General features: G+C 35.8%; 1 protein-coding gene across 1 annotated transcript in view; it reads left to right on the top strand.

The window, feature by feature from the left end:
- The window catches only part of PNPT1 (polyribonucleotide nucleotidyltransferase 1), a 98,501-nt gene that overhangs the window by 6,268 nt on the left and 75,455 nt on the right, over positions 1–16,778 (top strand). The window contains exons 2-11 of the mRNA XM_007938041.1: positions 3,885–3,945; positions 4,551–4,625; positions 5,549–5,654; positions 6,753–6,802; positions 8,037–8,100; positions 8,195–8,242; positions 9,643–9,756; positions 10,934–11,120; positions 13,211–13,262; positions 13,619–13,676. Of these exons, the coding sequence (XP_007936232.1) occupies positions 3,885–3,945; positions 4,551–4,625; positions 5,549–5,654; positions 6,753–6,802; positions 8,037–8,100; positions 8,195–8,242; positions 9,643–9,756; positions 10,934–11,120; positions 13,211–13,262; positions 13,619–13,676 (815 nt within the window). The remainder of the gene's footprint in view (positions 1–3,884; positions 3,946–4,550; positions 4,626–5,548; positions 5,655–6,752; positions 6,803–8,036; positions 8,101–8,194; positions 8,243–9,642; positions 9,757–10,933; positions 11,121–13,210; positions 13,263–13,618; positions 13,677–16,778) is intronic.

Genomic DNA, 16,778 nt, shown 5'->3' with positions numbered 1-16,778 from the left:
GACAGACAAGTTTGTCTTGCTGTTGGAGACCTCTTGTATCACCCCCAACTGGGTCCCTTTGGCTGACTGTACCTCTGTCTGGCTTCCTGGCTTTTAATCCCTGTTTAATGGTTGTTGTTGTTAGGTGCCATCAAGTTGATTTTGACTCATAGTGACCCTATGTGCAACAAAACAAAACACTGCCTGGTCCTGTGCTGTCCTCACAATTGTTGCTCTGCTTGAGTCCATTGTTGAAGACACTGTAAATCCATCTCATTGAGGGTCTTCATCTTTTTTGCTGACCTTTTAATTTACCAAGCATGATATCCTTCTCCAGGGACTAGTCCCTTCTGACAACATGACCAAAGTAGGTGAGATGAAGTCTGGCCATTTTTGCTTCTAAGAAGCATCCCACCTGCACTTCTTCCAGTACAGATTTTGGTAGTTCTTCTGGCAGTCCATGGTATTTTCAGTATTCTTCACCAACACTACAATTCAAATGCATCAATAATTCTTCATTCCTTTTTATTCTTTGTCCAGCTTTCACATGCACATGAAGCGATTGAAAATACCATGGCTTGGGATAGGCCCACCTCAGTCCTCAAAGTGGCATCTTTGCTCTTTAACACTTTAAAGAAACTTTTCCAAAGCAACTGCACCATTTTATGCTGGTGGCTTAGTGCCTAAGGCATTTGACTGTTAACCAGAAGGCTGGCAGTTCAAACCCACCAGCCACTCCTTGGAAGGAAGGTTGGGCAATCTACTTCCGTAGTGGTACTGCCTCAGAAACTGAAGGAGGGGTCTCAATAAGTTGGATTCGACTTGACTGCAGTGTGTTGCATTGCGTTGTTTACCAGCAGTGTGTGTGTGAGGGTTCCACTTTATCCATATCCTCATCAACACTTGCTATTATCTTTTTTATTCTAACCATAATGTAAGGTGTGAAGTGGTATCTTACTGTGATTTTGAGTTGCATTTTCTTAATGATTAATGATGTTTAGCCTCTTTTCATGTGCTTTGTCTTAGTATCTTATATTTCTGCCATAACAGAAATGCCACAAATCAGTGGCTTTAATGAACAGAAATTTATTTTCCCTTATTTTAGGAGGCTAGAAGTATGAATTACAGGAAGGCTTTTTCCCTCTGTGGACTCTGAAGGAAGATTCTTGTCTCTTTTCAGCTTCTGCTCCTTGATCTCTTGGCAATCTTTATGTGGTGTAGCATCTGTCTTCCCCCATCTGTCCTTCCTGCTCTGTGTTCCTCATCTACTCTTTCTGTATCTCAAATGCGATTGTACCCTACATTGACAATGAGCTTGTTAACGTAACAAAGAAACTCCTATTCCCAGATGGTATTATATATATCCACAGGTACAGGGATTAGTATTTACAGCACATTTGAGGCAAGGGGGGTATGTGTGCACAATTCAATACATAACATGTTTATTGGCCATTTGTGTATCTCATCGTTATTTTCATCTCACTGCCTTAAAGAAATGTCTCTTCAAATTATTTGCCCATTTTGAATTTTTTTTTTTTAACTTCTCTGGTGGAAAAGCATGAAGTTTCAATTTTGATGAAGCCAGTTCATCTGTTTGTTTTTTTTTGTCACTGTACTTCTCGTGTCATAGCTAAGTTCATCTAACCCATAGCCAGGAACATTTACCCCTATGTTTTCTTTTGAGAGGCTTCGTTTTAACTTACATTTTGATACATTTTAAGTTATTTTTGTTGATGATGTCAGGAAGAGGATCCAACTTCATTGTTTTTGCATGTGGATATCCACCCCTGTTCCATTCCCATTTAGTAATAATTTTTGGTTTGTATGTATTTTCTTATTTCATATAAGTGAGATCATATGGCTTTTTATTTGTTTGTTATTTTGCAACTGACTTTTTTCTTTCAATTTAGTGTTTTCAAGGTTTATCCATGTTGTACCATGTAGAAGGACTTCATTTCTCTTTATGGTTGAGTAATATTGCATTATTAGTAGGTATCACATTTTGTTTATCCATTCATTTGTTGATGGACATTTCTGTTTTCATCTTTTGGCTGTTTTGAAAAGAGCGTTGGTGTATAAGCTTCTGTTTGTTTTCCTGCCTTTGCTTCTTTGTTTATATCTAGGATTGGAATTGCTGGGTCATACGGTAGTTTTGTATTCAACTTTTTTAAGGAATGCTAAACTTTTCCACAGTGGCTGTGCAGTTTTACATTCTCACCACCAATGGATGAAGATTCCTGTTTCTCTACAACTTCTTCCATACTTGTTGTTTTCCTTGTGTTGTTTTTAATCAATCATTGCCATTCTAATGGAAGTGAAATGATATGTCATTGTAATTTTGATTTGCATCTTCCTAACGGTTAATGCAGGAGCTCTGGTGGCGTAATATTTGACTGCTAACCAGAAGGCTGGCAGTTCAAACCCACCAGCCACTCCTCGGGAGGAAGATTGGACAATCTCCTTCTGTAGTGATACCACCTCGGAAACCCAAGGAGGGGTCACTATGAGTCGGATCCAACTCGACAGAGTGAATTTGCTTTTTTTTTTTAATGGTTAGTGAAGACAGTCTGGTGGCGCAGTGGTTAAAGCATTTGGCTGCTAAGCAGAAGATTGGCAGTTCAAACCCACCAACTGTTATGTGGGAGAAAGATTGAGGCTGTCTGCTTCCATCAAGATTTACAGCCTTGGAAACCCTGTACGCAGTTCTATTCTGTCCTTTAGGGTCTCTATGAGTTACAGTAGACTTGATGGCAGTGGGTAATGTTTAATGACATATATCATCTTTTCATATGCTTTTTGGCCATTTGAATTATCTTCTTTACTGAAATGTCCTTTGATGAATAATTAATAATATAATAATCATTTTTATGAGGTCCCATTTACCTTTGTCTTTTGCTACTCATGCTTTAATAGTCATATCTGATAGCCTGTTGCTAAAAACTAGGTCCCATAGCTTTGCCCCTACTTTTTCTCCTAAGAATTTTATACTTTCAGTTTTCTCACTTAAATCCTTGATCCATGAGGGCTCTCTGTTCTTAATAATTTTTTTAAGAACATGTTCCAAGAGGTGGGGGGGAAAAATGAGAAGCATACCTGCATTGGGGTCAATCAGTGAACAGAGATGTATTTGGTGCCTGCTTTTTGCCAGGTACTTTTCTAGATTCTAGGGATATAAGACAGATGAATGAAATCTGTAACCTCAATAATCTTGAAAGCGCTTTGTTCCTTCATTTTATTTCTCCAAATACCAGTCAAGACTGTGGATGTTATAGTCTAGTTAACTCTAGAATGAGTTGATCTCACTCTTTTTTCTGATACAGAATCTCAGGGTCTTTAACTGAGCTGCTGCTGATGCTGAAGGCAGTATGAAACTATAAGGAGAATATAGGCTTTAACTTATGACTCTAGCACTTCTTAACTCTGTGGCTTCTCAGAGTCCCACTTTTATCATCTGTATAAATGGAGACTGATGCTTTCTGCAGAGGATGGTGGTAATTAAATAGTATCAAACATGTGAAAGTACCTCATATAGTATCTGGTTCGTAGTCAGATTTTAACTTGATTTTCTGCATACTTTTGTAACTCCGAATGTTTCTGATTTCACTACGGGTACTTTGCTTGTATACCCTCTTGCCCCTCAGGTTCTTTCCTTTAGGAAACTCTGTACTCCCCAGATTTCTCTCTTTTTAGAATTAATCCTGTGCCTTTGGTTTCTGTGTTCTTCTATTAAGCAACTCTGGAATTCCCCTTTGTTCTTCTGATAATGATCATGAACTCTAGCCTTTTCTTTTCCTGGGTGTGCTGGTAACCTTTAGTTCTGCTAGAATCTTTGATTATTTTATACTAAGCTGGGAATTGTATTGATGACTTAAGTCCTTTTGTGTTGAATTTTTGTTTTTAAACAGGAAATTAGAAATATCTTCTGGAAAACTGGCAAGATTTGCAGATGGCTCTGCTGTAGTACAGGTAAAATGTCTGGGTTTTATAAATTTCATCTTAGAAATGGTTGCAGAAACTGGTACTGCATATCTTTATAACATCATAAAATTTCTTAGAATTGTGGTACTTGGAATTAATTCAAATACTGCTAAGATCATTTTTAGTGTCAGAACTATTCCAGATAAACAGGAAGTCAGAAGGCTGGTTATATTAAATGACCATTAAGATTCCTTTCAAACTTAGGGTTCTGTTATATTCTGTTAATACATTCTCTTATGCTTTTCTAGAGAAAATGATATTACTATTTTCTTCAGTAGTGGTACTTGGGAAATTTTTCTTTATTTACAACCTAAAAATCCTCATTAGAAGTAGAAGATAAGATTTGATTTATTAGATGTGGCTAAGCCATTGATGAACCTATTCCCTTTTTGGTTCCGTTGCTTTTATAAAGCCCAGTGACTATCCTAATACTGATTGTGTTTATGAATAAGGATCAAAATTGGACCAGTTGTGAATAATTATTGTTATAGCAATATCCTCCTTGAGATTATTTAAAGGAAGGATTACTTATATGCTAATATCGCTGACTTTAAAGAATTTACCAATGTTGCTGTTGTTTTGTTTTAACTAAGTCAGGTGACACAGCAGTGATGGTCACAGCAGTCAGTAAAACAAAACCTTCACCCTCCCAGTTCATGCCCTTGGTGGTAAGTATTTGCTGATTTATCTGAACTATAATATAGCATAAATGTAGAATTTTGAATATTTTTGTCCAATATCTAATGAGTACAAAATATGAACATTATATAACAAAGAACTTTTAGTTGTTTGATTCATTGAAATGTCTGAGTCATTAAAAGGATATAAACTGCTTGCTTCCCATCAATTCTCATACTAGTAGTAAGTATACTTTAGAATGTCCAGATGTGTATCTTCATTGCTTTCATAGATTTCTCTCCAGTATAAGTCTGTTGTTGTTATTAGCTGCCATTGAGTGGATTCTAACTGATGGTGACTCCGTTTGTGCAGAGTAGAACTGCTCTGTAGGGTTTTCAAGGCTGTAACTTTTTGAAAGCATATTGCCAGGCCTGTCTTCCAAGGAACCTCTGGGTAGAACTGCCAGCCCTTATATCACCAGTGACTCCTAATGGGTCTTTATACATTTAGTGAAGAGTAAGTTCCTTAGGATTTTATGACTTTTTTCTTCTATTAAAAAGGGGAATGCAGTTATGTTACAGTTATATTACAAAAATGGCAATATTTGACTTGACCAGGGTGAGCTACTATGGGAAGCTATGAGGGTAGGTAGTCTGACTGCTAGGAAGGAGGTTGGATTTTGTGATATTCATAATTCAGTCTTACAGTTAACATATACCTTTTTTTAATTAACTGATTTGCTGAAACTTTTTTTTTTCTCATCCCCCCAAGAAATACAACAAGGTAAAAGTAAATGAAACATTCTCTATTCTTAGTATGGAATATGTTAAAGCAACTTTAAGAAAATTAGTATTTGTCTAGTAGTTCTTGACTCGACGGCAAAACAACAACAACAACAAAAGTAGTTCTTGAAGTACAGTTTGTTACTACAGAAGGGAATCATATGAACTTTATTTTTTCATTGCTACTCTAGGTTGACTATAGACAGAAAGCTGCTGCAGCAGGTAGAATTCCCACAAACTATCTTAGAAGAGAGATTGGTTCTTCTGATAAAGAAATTCTTACAAGTCGAATAATAGGTAAGAAGAAAATAGAAGCATTCACCACGTCTGATTCAGTGTTAGCATCTCTTCTCTTCCATTTGTGTTCTATATTATCTCTTAAATTGCCCTTCATTGTATTAATACCACCTAAGATTATTTACTTTGTATGTCCCCTCACTCAAACTGAAACCTGTGAGTATATGCACTTTTCTTTGTTCACTACTGAATCCCTTGTACCTGGCATACTACCTAGCATAGAATAGACATTCAATAAATATTTATTGACTTAATGAATAATTCTATTAAGCATAAAAATTCTGTGCCCCATACCTCTATTCTGTTGAATCTCTACCAGTTTTTTTCCATTTTCATAGCCAGCATAGTAATTCCTAAAAGCATTATGTTTGTCAGCTACTGAAATATATCCATAAGGCCTCAAATCTTTGACATCTCTAAATATTATGGAATTATTTATCATTTAAATTTGTGAGTTGAACTGATTTGGGCAAAAAATTATCTTGTAATCTAGTGGTGATAGCCTTAGAAATTACTAGTTTGTGTATACTTATACACATTCATAAAAAACTGTGGTGGCATAGTGAGTAAGGCATTTGGCTACTGACCAGAAGGTTGGTGGTTTAAAACCTACTAGCTACTCCACAGGAGGAAGATGAGGCATCTGCTTCTATAAAGGTTTACAGCCTTGAAAACCCAATGGGGGTCACTATGAGTCAAAATCAGTTCAATGGCAGTAGGCTATACACACTCATCAGACACAAACTAGCATGGAAGAATTTTCTTTTGGTCTGCTGTTGGTCTTAACTCTCTTTCATCTGCTTATGTATGTAACTGATGCCTCTAGAACCAAAACAAAAAGCTGCTCCTCAGTCTTTAGTAATTTTTTGTTGTTAAGGCATGGTGAGTATTAATTGAAACATTGACATTTATTTATTGTCTCTCTCAATAAGTTGGTCCATTTTGTGTGTGTGTGTGTGTGTGTGTGTTTATTTATTTATATATAGGACAGCTCAGTATATAATTTTTTAACCAGGCTTTTAATGGCAGAAAAGCGTTGAAATGTAAAGCAACTCCTGACAGTGCTATGTAATAATCTTTTTTTTTTCTTTTGGGCAGATCGTTCAATTAGACCTCTCTTTCCAGCTGGCTACTTTTATGATACACAGGTAGGTTCTGATTTAAGTTTATTTGGTTCCAGCTTCAACAAAAGTTGCTTGTTGGTCTCTATAATACCTCCTATGCTAACCATCATAAAGAATATAATATAGAAATTCTTGATGATGCTGTTGCATTTCATATTAAAGTTTTTATTCTTTTAAAAAAAGAATGATAATAATAATATTAAAAAGCTAAAAGTAATTCATCATCACTTTACGCTGATCCCTGAATTATGAGTAGGAATCAGCTAGTCAGAGAATGGGGGCAAGAATTCCAGGCAGAGGAAATGGCAACTGGGAAGGCCTTGAGGCAGAAAACAAATTGGTGAGTATGAAAGATCAATGTAATTGAGGTGGGGACCAGACCAGGCTGGGCCATGTAGTCATATTATTATCAGAGACTACAACAATCAGCACAACTAATCTTTATTACTGGATCTTGTAAACCTCTACTTGACTATGTTTTAGTATCTTCTAAATATTATTTTCTTTTACTATAATGACCCATATACATTATTCAAATAACCATATTACTTATTTGACACAAATGAATTTGTCCTTGCTCCCTTTCCCTCTTAGTGACATCTTTGCAAGGATGTCACAGCCTCAAGGAAGTTATTTTCTTAAGTACATGATTTAGCGACATCATTACAGTAATAAAGTAATACATTATTTTGTTTCACCTGGGTTTATAAACAGAAGACAACAATATTCCTACATAATAGAAATAGCTAATATTTACTGAGTACTTGCACTTGTGCTCAGTGCTTTACATACAGTATTTTATGTAATCCTTACAGGAACTCAGGGAAGATACAGTTATTTTTCCCTTTTAAATACGAGGAAATTCAGACTTAATTACTTTGCCCAAGGTCAAGCATTTTGCTAAATCATGCCAAGATTAAGGCGTTTGACTACAAAGCCCATGGTTTTAACCATGTAAAGCCAGTTGCCATGGAGCTGACTCTGACTGGTGGTGACCCCATGTGTGTCAGAGTAGAGCTGTGCTGTTTAGGGTTTTCAGAAGCTGATTTTTTTAAAGTAGCTTGCCAGACTCTCCAGGGTACCTCTGGGTAGGCTGGCAGATCCAGCCTTTCAGTTAGCAACCAAGCACATTAACCTTTTGCACCACCCAGGGACTCATGCTCCCATATTTTAGTCCAATATGAAAACTTAAATGTTTTATCTCCCAAATCAATGTAGATGATATTTAAAGTGCTTTAAATCTTTTCCCATTTAACAGATCCTTTGTAATCTATTAGCAGTTGATGGTATTAATGAACCTGATGTCCTAGCAATTAATGGTGGTAAGTATAAAATTAGAGAATAAAATTAGCATTGTTGATTTAAAAAACAACAGAGAGTTTTATTTCATCTTTTATTTTTCTCTCTTTTTTTCAGCTTCTGTAGCCCTCTCATTATCAGATATTCCTTGGAATGGACCCATTGGTAAGTTATATTTGAAAATAAGAAACATTATTTGTGTTTTTCTCAGTGCGCAGTCAGCATGTTATAGGAGTGGCATTGGCTCTGATTTATTATCTCTTAGGGGGTTGAACAAGATGTCATTCTAAGACTCTTTAGCTTTTTCAGACATTTTTATGTTTGCCTTGGGTTCTGTTTCTGGTAACAGTATTTACAGTGTTACAGATTTTTTATCCTGAGATACTTTGACTTCTTAGGAACATCTTTCTATTCAGAGGGCTACTTTTCTTTATTGACTGGGGAATTGTGAGTGCATACTCTTCCAGGATAAGACGAGCATATGTTTGTAACTTATAGCTCATTTATCACGCAATATAAAAATGACTCATCTAGTAAACCATTATTGAGTGCCCTAAATGCTAAATACTGAGCTAAGTAAACACTGAAGGAACAAAAGCAAACTGGATACTGGAAATACAAAGAAAAATGAAATAGTTTGTGCTTTAAGAGTGAGTAACGGAGATAGTGCCCACCTCCATTATAGAAAGTTTTTATCAAGGACTCAGTAGATGGGTCCTGATCAATAGGGGGTAGTTATGTGGAACTAAATTTCAAATTTCTTACAGAATCCAGGCTAGAGGAACCCCAAATCTGTTGCCCTGAGAAAATTGTGAACTTTGAACCAAAACTATCCCCTTAAGTCATCTTTAAACTAAACAATTTAGCCAAATTCATAAAGTATGTTCATTTTGAGCACTGTGCCCTTCTAAAGAATTTATCTGTATCAGATCAAATTGACAATAATAACTCTAAAGCATAGATGAATAGTTTATGGAGCAATGAATCTAAGTCAATGGTAATGAAATAATATGGGGAGAGATAGTGAGAATGGTGACATAAAGAATGTAATTAATGTCATTGAACTGTACATGTAGAAATTGTTGAATGGGTGTATGATCAACTATGTTTCACCAAAAAAAAACAAAAAGTAAAGGAATCAGACAATTATTTATAAACAAATGCAACTATAAAGGTATAGACAAAGTGCTAAGAAAATGAAAGAAGGATGGGTTTACTTTTGAGAGGTCAGGTTGTCAAGGTTCTCAGTGCTCGTTGTTTAAGCTGAACCTTAGTGGCATCACATGGTAAGCATTTGCCTTGGAGGAAGCGCATTCCAGGCTACCATGAGAGCATAAGCATAATCACAGAGATGTGGAATAAATGGTGTATTTGACCGCTCAGAATAGTCCAATGAGGCCAGAAGGTGAGGTGGGATAAGATGTTCTGTGGTCCTAAAAAACCATTGTAGAAGGATGAATTTTCTTCTGTGGTCATAATCAAAGATTAGAGATTGAAGCCATCACTGGAGTAATGTCTTGAAAGCAAGGAGTTTAAATAATTGCCAATATTGTAATACATTTTAGGGGCAGTGCGAGTAGGAATAATTGATGGAGAGTGTGTTGTTAACCCTACACGGAAAGAAATGTCTTCCAGTGCTTTAAATTTAGTGGTTGCTGGAGCACCCAGAAGTCAGATTGGTAAGTTGTTTAAGAACTAGATGTATTCTGGATTCTACTTACAAGTTCTGCTTTTAAAAATGCATTTACACTCACTTGTGTGTGTGTGTGTGTTTAGTCAGTAGCTATAAATTATTTTGTTTTGTTTTATATCTGCCCCATCTCATCAGTGTAGTTGCTTCATATCACATAATACATACATGACATTTAAGTAGGCAGGTATCTATTCAGCCTTCCAGAAACCAAGGCTGAATCTAAATAGCAGATTTTGATTGGATACCATGAAAGAAGCCCCACTACAGAGCTTCCCTGCTTTACACGGGAGTTTTATTTTTATAAAAGCATAAACAAACATTTTTGTGATGGTTCTTCTAGTTGGCTTACTTGAAAAAGGATCACTGCAAAGATTTCTCCACCTGTGCTAGAATTAGAGTGATCACAAGTCAGAATTAAGTTGTTGTTGTTAAGTGCCGTCGAGTCGGCCCCAACTCATAGCGACCCCTCCTTGGGTTTCCGAGGCAGTATCACTACGGAAGTAGGATTGCCCAACCTTCCTGAGGTCAAATAAAATAATTTTAAAAAAAAAAAGAAACGTTTTTTGGACACCTACTGTGTGGGAGCTCTGGTGGCGTAGTGCCTAAGGCATTTGACTGCTAACCAGAAGGCTGGCAGTTCAAACCCACCAGCCACTCCTTGGAAGGAAGACCGGGCAATCTACTTCATAGAGATACCGCTTAGGAAACCCAAGGAGGGGTTCCTAACTTGATGGCAGTGAGTTTGGTGGGTTTTTTGTTTGTTTGTTCGTTTTTTGTGACTGTGTGGGACATTTCTAAATTTCATTTTAAATGCATATTAAAAACTGATTGTATACCTTTATAGAGTGAGTTTTATGATATGTGAATTATCTCAATTAAGGTGTTGTAAAAACATAATTTTATGCATAGTTTTGGTGTTTTCTTTCATTTTTTTATGGGAGATGCCTCATTAAGTATGGGAGAATATAAACCTAAATTTAAATATCAAGATTTCTCTGTTTATTTACTGCTATTTGTGTTTTGGAAGTACATTGATTCTAAGGAAAGAAACCAAAATTAATCCACGGTATTTATGTCATGTCATGGTGTTTGAAAATGCTATGCTTGTAAAAGGTTCAGTGTTAATCATCTTCATTTTACTTTTTTTTCCCCCCCTTAAATAGTTATGTTGGAAGCCTCTGCAGAGAACATTTTACAGCAGGACTTTTGCCATGCTATCAAAGTTGGAGTGAAGTATACCCAGCAAATAATTCAGGGCATACAGCAGTTGGTAAAAGAAATAGGTGTTACCAAGAGGACACCTCAGAAGTTATTCATTCCTTCACCAGAGATTGTGAAATACACTCATAAGTAAGAACATCTGCTTGCACAGTAGAATATATGAAATTATCACTAGATTTAATTTTACCTCTCAGGAAAAAACTTCCTATGGAATCCATGCATTACTTTGTAAATAGCACTTTTTTATTTTAAGAATCATTGCCATAAACACCAGCTCTAATTCTTAAATAAAGATGAACCCATTTCACTCTTCCAGCCCTCTTGCTCTAAGTTTGAATCTCAGATGAAAGGAAGGGTAAATTTGTTACTTAAGATTCAGATAACACCGATACATCTCCTGTCAGGGAAAAGAGAATACAGCATAAGATACTGAATATCTGAGGCAGCTTTGAACTTCTCAAGAGAAATCACGTGTAACCACCAACCACCACATGCCCGATACTTAGAACCATGCCTGATAACATAGGCACTTAATAAATACAAATGAATCCCCATAAAATTATTTCATATTATTTGAAATAAATTAAAGAGTTATTTTTTTGTTACTATCAGTCTCTTGGCCATCAGTCAAAATTAAAAATTTAAATTGTCCCCTAAAGACTTAAGTTGTCCGTAGTAATCAAGACTTTCCTGCAGTAACAACAAAATGGATAGAACAGAACAGAGGTTAACAGGTGTGTGCGTGTGTGTGTGAGAGAGAGAAATCTCAAGTGGAAATTATTGAACATTTGAGAGCAGGAAGAGGAAAGGGCATGGTACAATGTGTGATTCTTTTCAGAGATAGAAAGATGTTCTAAAAGCAGGTTCAGAGATGAACTTCACTTGGTTATATGTAAATTTGAATAAGAACATGTTTGTGATAGTATATTAAGTCTCCCAAATTTGTGCCTCAGTATGGTCATGCGGAAAAATACAAGGTGCAGGGAAAAAAAAAAACAAGCCCTTATTGGACTGGAAGGGTAGAGTGATGGACTGTATCCTGTAAAATCTACAAAAGCCAGAACTTGTATTAGGCCAAAACCTTTCATGGAAGGAAAACTCAAATATTTTCCACTAAAATGAACAGCGGAAAAGTGTGAAAAGCAGAAAGTACGAGACCTGGAAAAACAAAGCGGCTTCATCGAGTTCTGGGTCTCATAGGTCTCACTGTATATCACATGTAAAATCCTTCCTGGTGAATGAAATGAGCAATGTGAAACAGATCTAGTTATTTTTAGTATAACTGGTATATCATTTTTTCAAAATGGAAAATGACTAGTTTTCCATTTGAAAAATAATCTATACTTCTTAAAATGTGCAAACAACACAGTAAATATATTTTCCAAGCTTTTAATCTTATTTTTGGTGAATTAGTTGTGAAGTTTCAAAAATATATTTGTTTTGTCTCTGCTTTACAAATGTTCTAAGGAGCTCTGGTGGTGCAGTGCCTAAGGCATTTGACTGTTAACCAGTAGAAACCTGGCAGTTCAAACCCACCAGCCACTTTGTGGAAGGAAGACTGGGCAATCTACTTCCATAAAGATTTATGGCCTCAGAAACCCAATTGGGGTCGCTGAGTCAGAATCAACTTGATGGCAGTGGGTTATTTTTTTTTGTTTTAAATAAATGTTTTATTTTCTGTAATCAAATGTGTCAGTATTTTTTTCCCTGCCTGGCTTTGAAGACATGTTTGGCCTTATCTATCCAGGATTATTAAAATATCCATTTATATTTTTTCTAGTACTTCTATAGCTTCATTTTACACATTTATAAGTTTTGTTTCTTTTTTAGGAAAGAATTGGGTTTAAGTTTTTTGTTGTTTTTGTTTTTCCCCCTAAGTGACTAATCTGTTGCCCCTAGCATTAGTTATTAAGTAGTTTATCTCCATTTGATTAAAATGCAAAAAAATGGTATAGTTATATGGCTGTTGCTTTTAAGAAATTTGTTTACTCTTGCAAATATTTGAATTCACTATTGTGATTATTAAAGTTTGTGTTTTGAATCATAAAATAGATAACAAACAGATGAGTAAATAAAGTATGTTTTAATTCTTCCTGGAATGTGTACTATTGAACATTTTAGTTTATTCATTTTAAATATTTCAGTTTTGTTTGTAATAGAAACTGCTTCGTGTTTCCAAATATTGTTATGCTAACATTTATTTTGTGTTTAAAAAATAGACTTGCCATGGAAAGACTCTATGCAGTTTTTACAGATTATGAACATGATAAAGTAGGTATAATTGAATTCTGTCTTACCTAATAGTTCTGGGAATTTTATTTTGTCATTTTTCACATAATTTTCTTTGTGGACCTATGGAATATCTCTAAAAAGAAAGATTCTTTTCAAAACCCTAGTTGTTTCTTCATTCTATGTTAATACAAGTTTTAGGGAAATATGCAAATATATTTTAATAAATTGTACAAGTAAAATTGCTTCTAAATCAATTACTTGTTCTAATCTTTAAAAGAATACTATTATGAGAGAAATCTGAATAATCTTATACTGTGTGAATTGTATTATAATTAAAAAATAGAAATGTTCAATATTGCCATATACGTAACAACTGAATATGAGTTTTCTTTTAGATTTCAAGAGATGAAGCTATTAACAAGATAAGATTAGATACTGAGGAACAACTAAAAGGTGAATTTTATTTTTCTAATTTAAAAATGTATTTAAGGGAAATAACAAGTTTTAAAATTTCAGGTTTGTGAGACCTTGACAAATCATTTTCTTATCGCTCCTCAGTTTTGTTTTCAGTAAATGTGCAGAAATCATACATCACAGAGTTACTGTTAATTTAAAAGCACATGCTTAACACTGCACCTGACGTATAGTAGGCACCTAGTAAATGTTAGTTGAATGTGAAATATGTTTGATCTTTTCTGGATCACACCTTGTAAGGTGGGTATAGTCTACATCCTGTCATTTGAAAACCCAAAAGATAATCTAAGTTTCTTGAGTTCTTGATTTGTAAAATTACAGATTTATTGGGAATTAAATGAGTAAATCATTTATATCCATACCTGGCATATAGTAAACATTCAGTAAATACTAACTGGTGGTACTATTATTATTAATATCATGTGGAATTATAAAGTTTTGATTTTTAGAGAATTTAGCTTTCTCTAAAAAATCGTCAGTAATGTTTCATTGGCTAAATTTCAAAAGTAGTAAGCCTTTCTTCTTAATCTGTGTTCATCTGGAAACTCTGCTAAAACTTGTCCTTCATGGGTGACCCTGCTGATATATGAAACACTGGTGGTATAGCTTCCAGCATCATAACAACATGCAAGCAAACGTTATAACAAATTGATAAATGGGGTGAAATGCCAGAACACTTATTTAATTGTGCCTATGAGCTCTGGTAGGAGCTCTCATAGCGTAGTGCCTAAAGGCGCTTGACTGCTAACCAGAAGGCTGATGGTTCAAACCCACCAGCCACTCCTCAGAAGAAAGGTTGGGCAATCTATTCCATAGAGATACTGCCTCGGCAACCCAAGGAGGGGTTGCTATGAGTCAGGTCCGACTCGACGGCGCATACAACAACAACAACAGTAATGAGCTCTGGTAGCATACTGCCTAAGGCACTTGACTGCTAACCAGAAGGCTGCCAGTTCAAACCCACCAGCCACTCCTTGGAGGGAAGGTTGGGCAGTCTATTTCTGTAGTGATACTGCCTCAGAAACCCAAGGAGGGGTCACTATGAGTCGGGTCCAACTCAACAGCACATAACAACAACAACAACATGCGCAACCTGTACATGGAACAAGAGACAGTCATTCAGACAGAACAAGGGGATACTGCATAGTTCCTAATTGGAAAAGGTGTGTGGACAAGATTATACCCTTTCATCTTACTCAATCTGTATGCTAAATAATAATCCAAGAAGCTGGACTTTATGAAGAAGAATGCAGCATTAAGTTTGGAGGAAGACTATTCAACAACCTGTGATATGCTGCAGATGACATAACCTTGCTTGCTGAAAGTGAAGATGACTGGAAGTACTTACTGATAAAGATCAGAGACTGAAGCGTTCAGTATGGATTTCAACTTAAAAAAAAAAAAAGAAAATTTTCACAACTGGACTGACAAAGAGCTTCATGATAAATGGTGAAGAAATTTACATTGTCAGTGATTTCATTCTATATGAATCAACATTCAACATCCGTGGAAGCAGCAGTCAAGAATCAATGTATTGCATTGGGCAAATCTGCTACAAAAGACCTCTATAAAGTTTTAAAAAGCAAAGATGTCACTTTGATGACTAAGATATACCTGATCCAAGCCTTGGTCTTTTAGGTCACCTCATATACCTGTGGAAGCTCTGGTGACGTAGTGCCTTAGGCATTTGACTGCTAACCAGAAGGCTGGCGGTTCAAACTCACCAGCTACTCCTTGGAAGGAAGACTAAGCAATCTACTTCCATAGAAATACTGCCTCAGAAACCCAAGGAGGGGTCACTGTGAGTCGGAACTGACTCGAGGACAGTGAGTTTGGTTTTGGTTTTTCATATACTTGTGAAAGCTAGACAATGTAAATGAAAGACAGAAGAGTTGAACTGTGTGGTATTGGCAAAGATTGTTGAATATACCATGCACTGCTAAAAGAACAAACAAATCACTCTTAGAAGAAATATAACCAGAATGTTCCTTAGAAGTGAGGATGACATGACTTTGTCTTGCTTCTTTGGACACATCATTAGTAAAGACCATTGCTGGAAATGGGCAACCTGTTTAGTAAAGCAAAGAGTCATCAAAAACAAGAGAAACCTTCATTGAGATAGATTGACACAGTAGCCACAATGGGTTCAGACATACCAGCAATCATGAAGATGGCACTGGATCAGGCATTGCTTCATTCTGGTATACATAAGGCCACCATGAGCCAGAGTCAGACAGCAGCTAACAGCAGCAACTAGAAATTATTAAGCAAATGGTGTTATTTATAATATCAGTCTCACAAAAACTGAATATATCCAGGGCTAACAATTTTTTTTAACAGATAGACAAATATCTCCTTACATTAGTATTTTTCTTATTTTAAAATTAAAAACTCTGCTGTTAGCATGCTTTTTCTTTGCGATTGTTATTGAGGCCTTGAAAAAGTTAGAGTGTTTTCTCACTGCATCCTATTTATTAGGAGTGAGGAATTGTATAACAATACTGCCTTATTTAAAAGAAAAGTGATGTTATATTTGTATTTACATAGTAGAATATATTCATGGCTCTCTGGGTTAATAGAATAATATTTTAAGTGTTCTGATACTAATTATTTTACTTTCCAAATGCAACCTAATTGGAGCATAAAAGTTTGAAATGTAGTACTCAAGATTATTCTTGGCCTGTTGAAGATAAAGGTGCCTGGGTGGTACAAATGGTTTGCACTCAGCTACCTGAAGGATTGGCAGTTCATACCTACTCCGCAACACTTAGCGATCTGCTTCTAAAAATATCACAGCCAAGAAAACCCAATGGAACTCAGTTCTACTCTGTAACACATGAGGTCACCATGAGTCAGAATCAACTCCATGGCAGCAGATTTGGTTTTGGGTTTTGTTGGATGAGAATAAAGTTTTGTGGTGCAGTGAAGTACTTAAAATGGTCTTTGTGACTGAGTAAGACAATGCAAATGTGAGGTGCTTATGGCCTACCATGGAGATTAAATAGCTTGCTAATAATGTAAATTAGATACATGGCACCTTTGTGAGGGTGGGACCATGGAAATAAGGTATATGGAATCCTA

This window comes from Orycteropus afer, unplaced genomic scaffold (assembly GCF_000298275.1).
Source record: "Orycteropus afer afer isolate SDZICR_OR568_19922 unplaced genomic scaffold, OryAfe1.0 scaffold00046, whole genome shotgun sequence".
NCBI classification, from domain to species: Eukaryota; Metazoa; Chordata; class Mammalia; order Tubulidentata; family Orycteropodidae; genus Orycteropus; species Orycteropus afer.
This window is presented reverse-complemented; position numbering and strand designations above follow the sequence as displayed.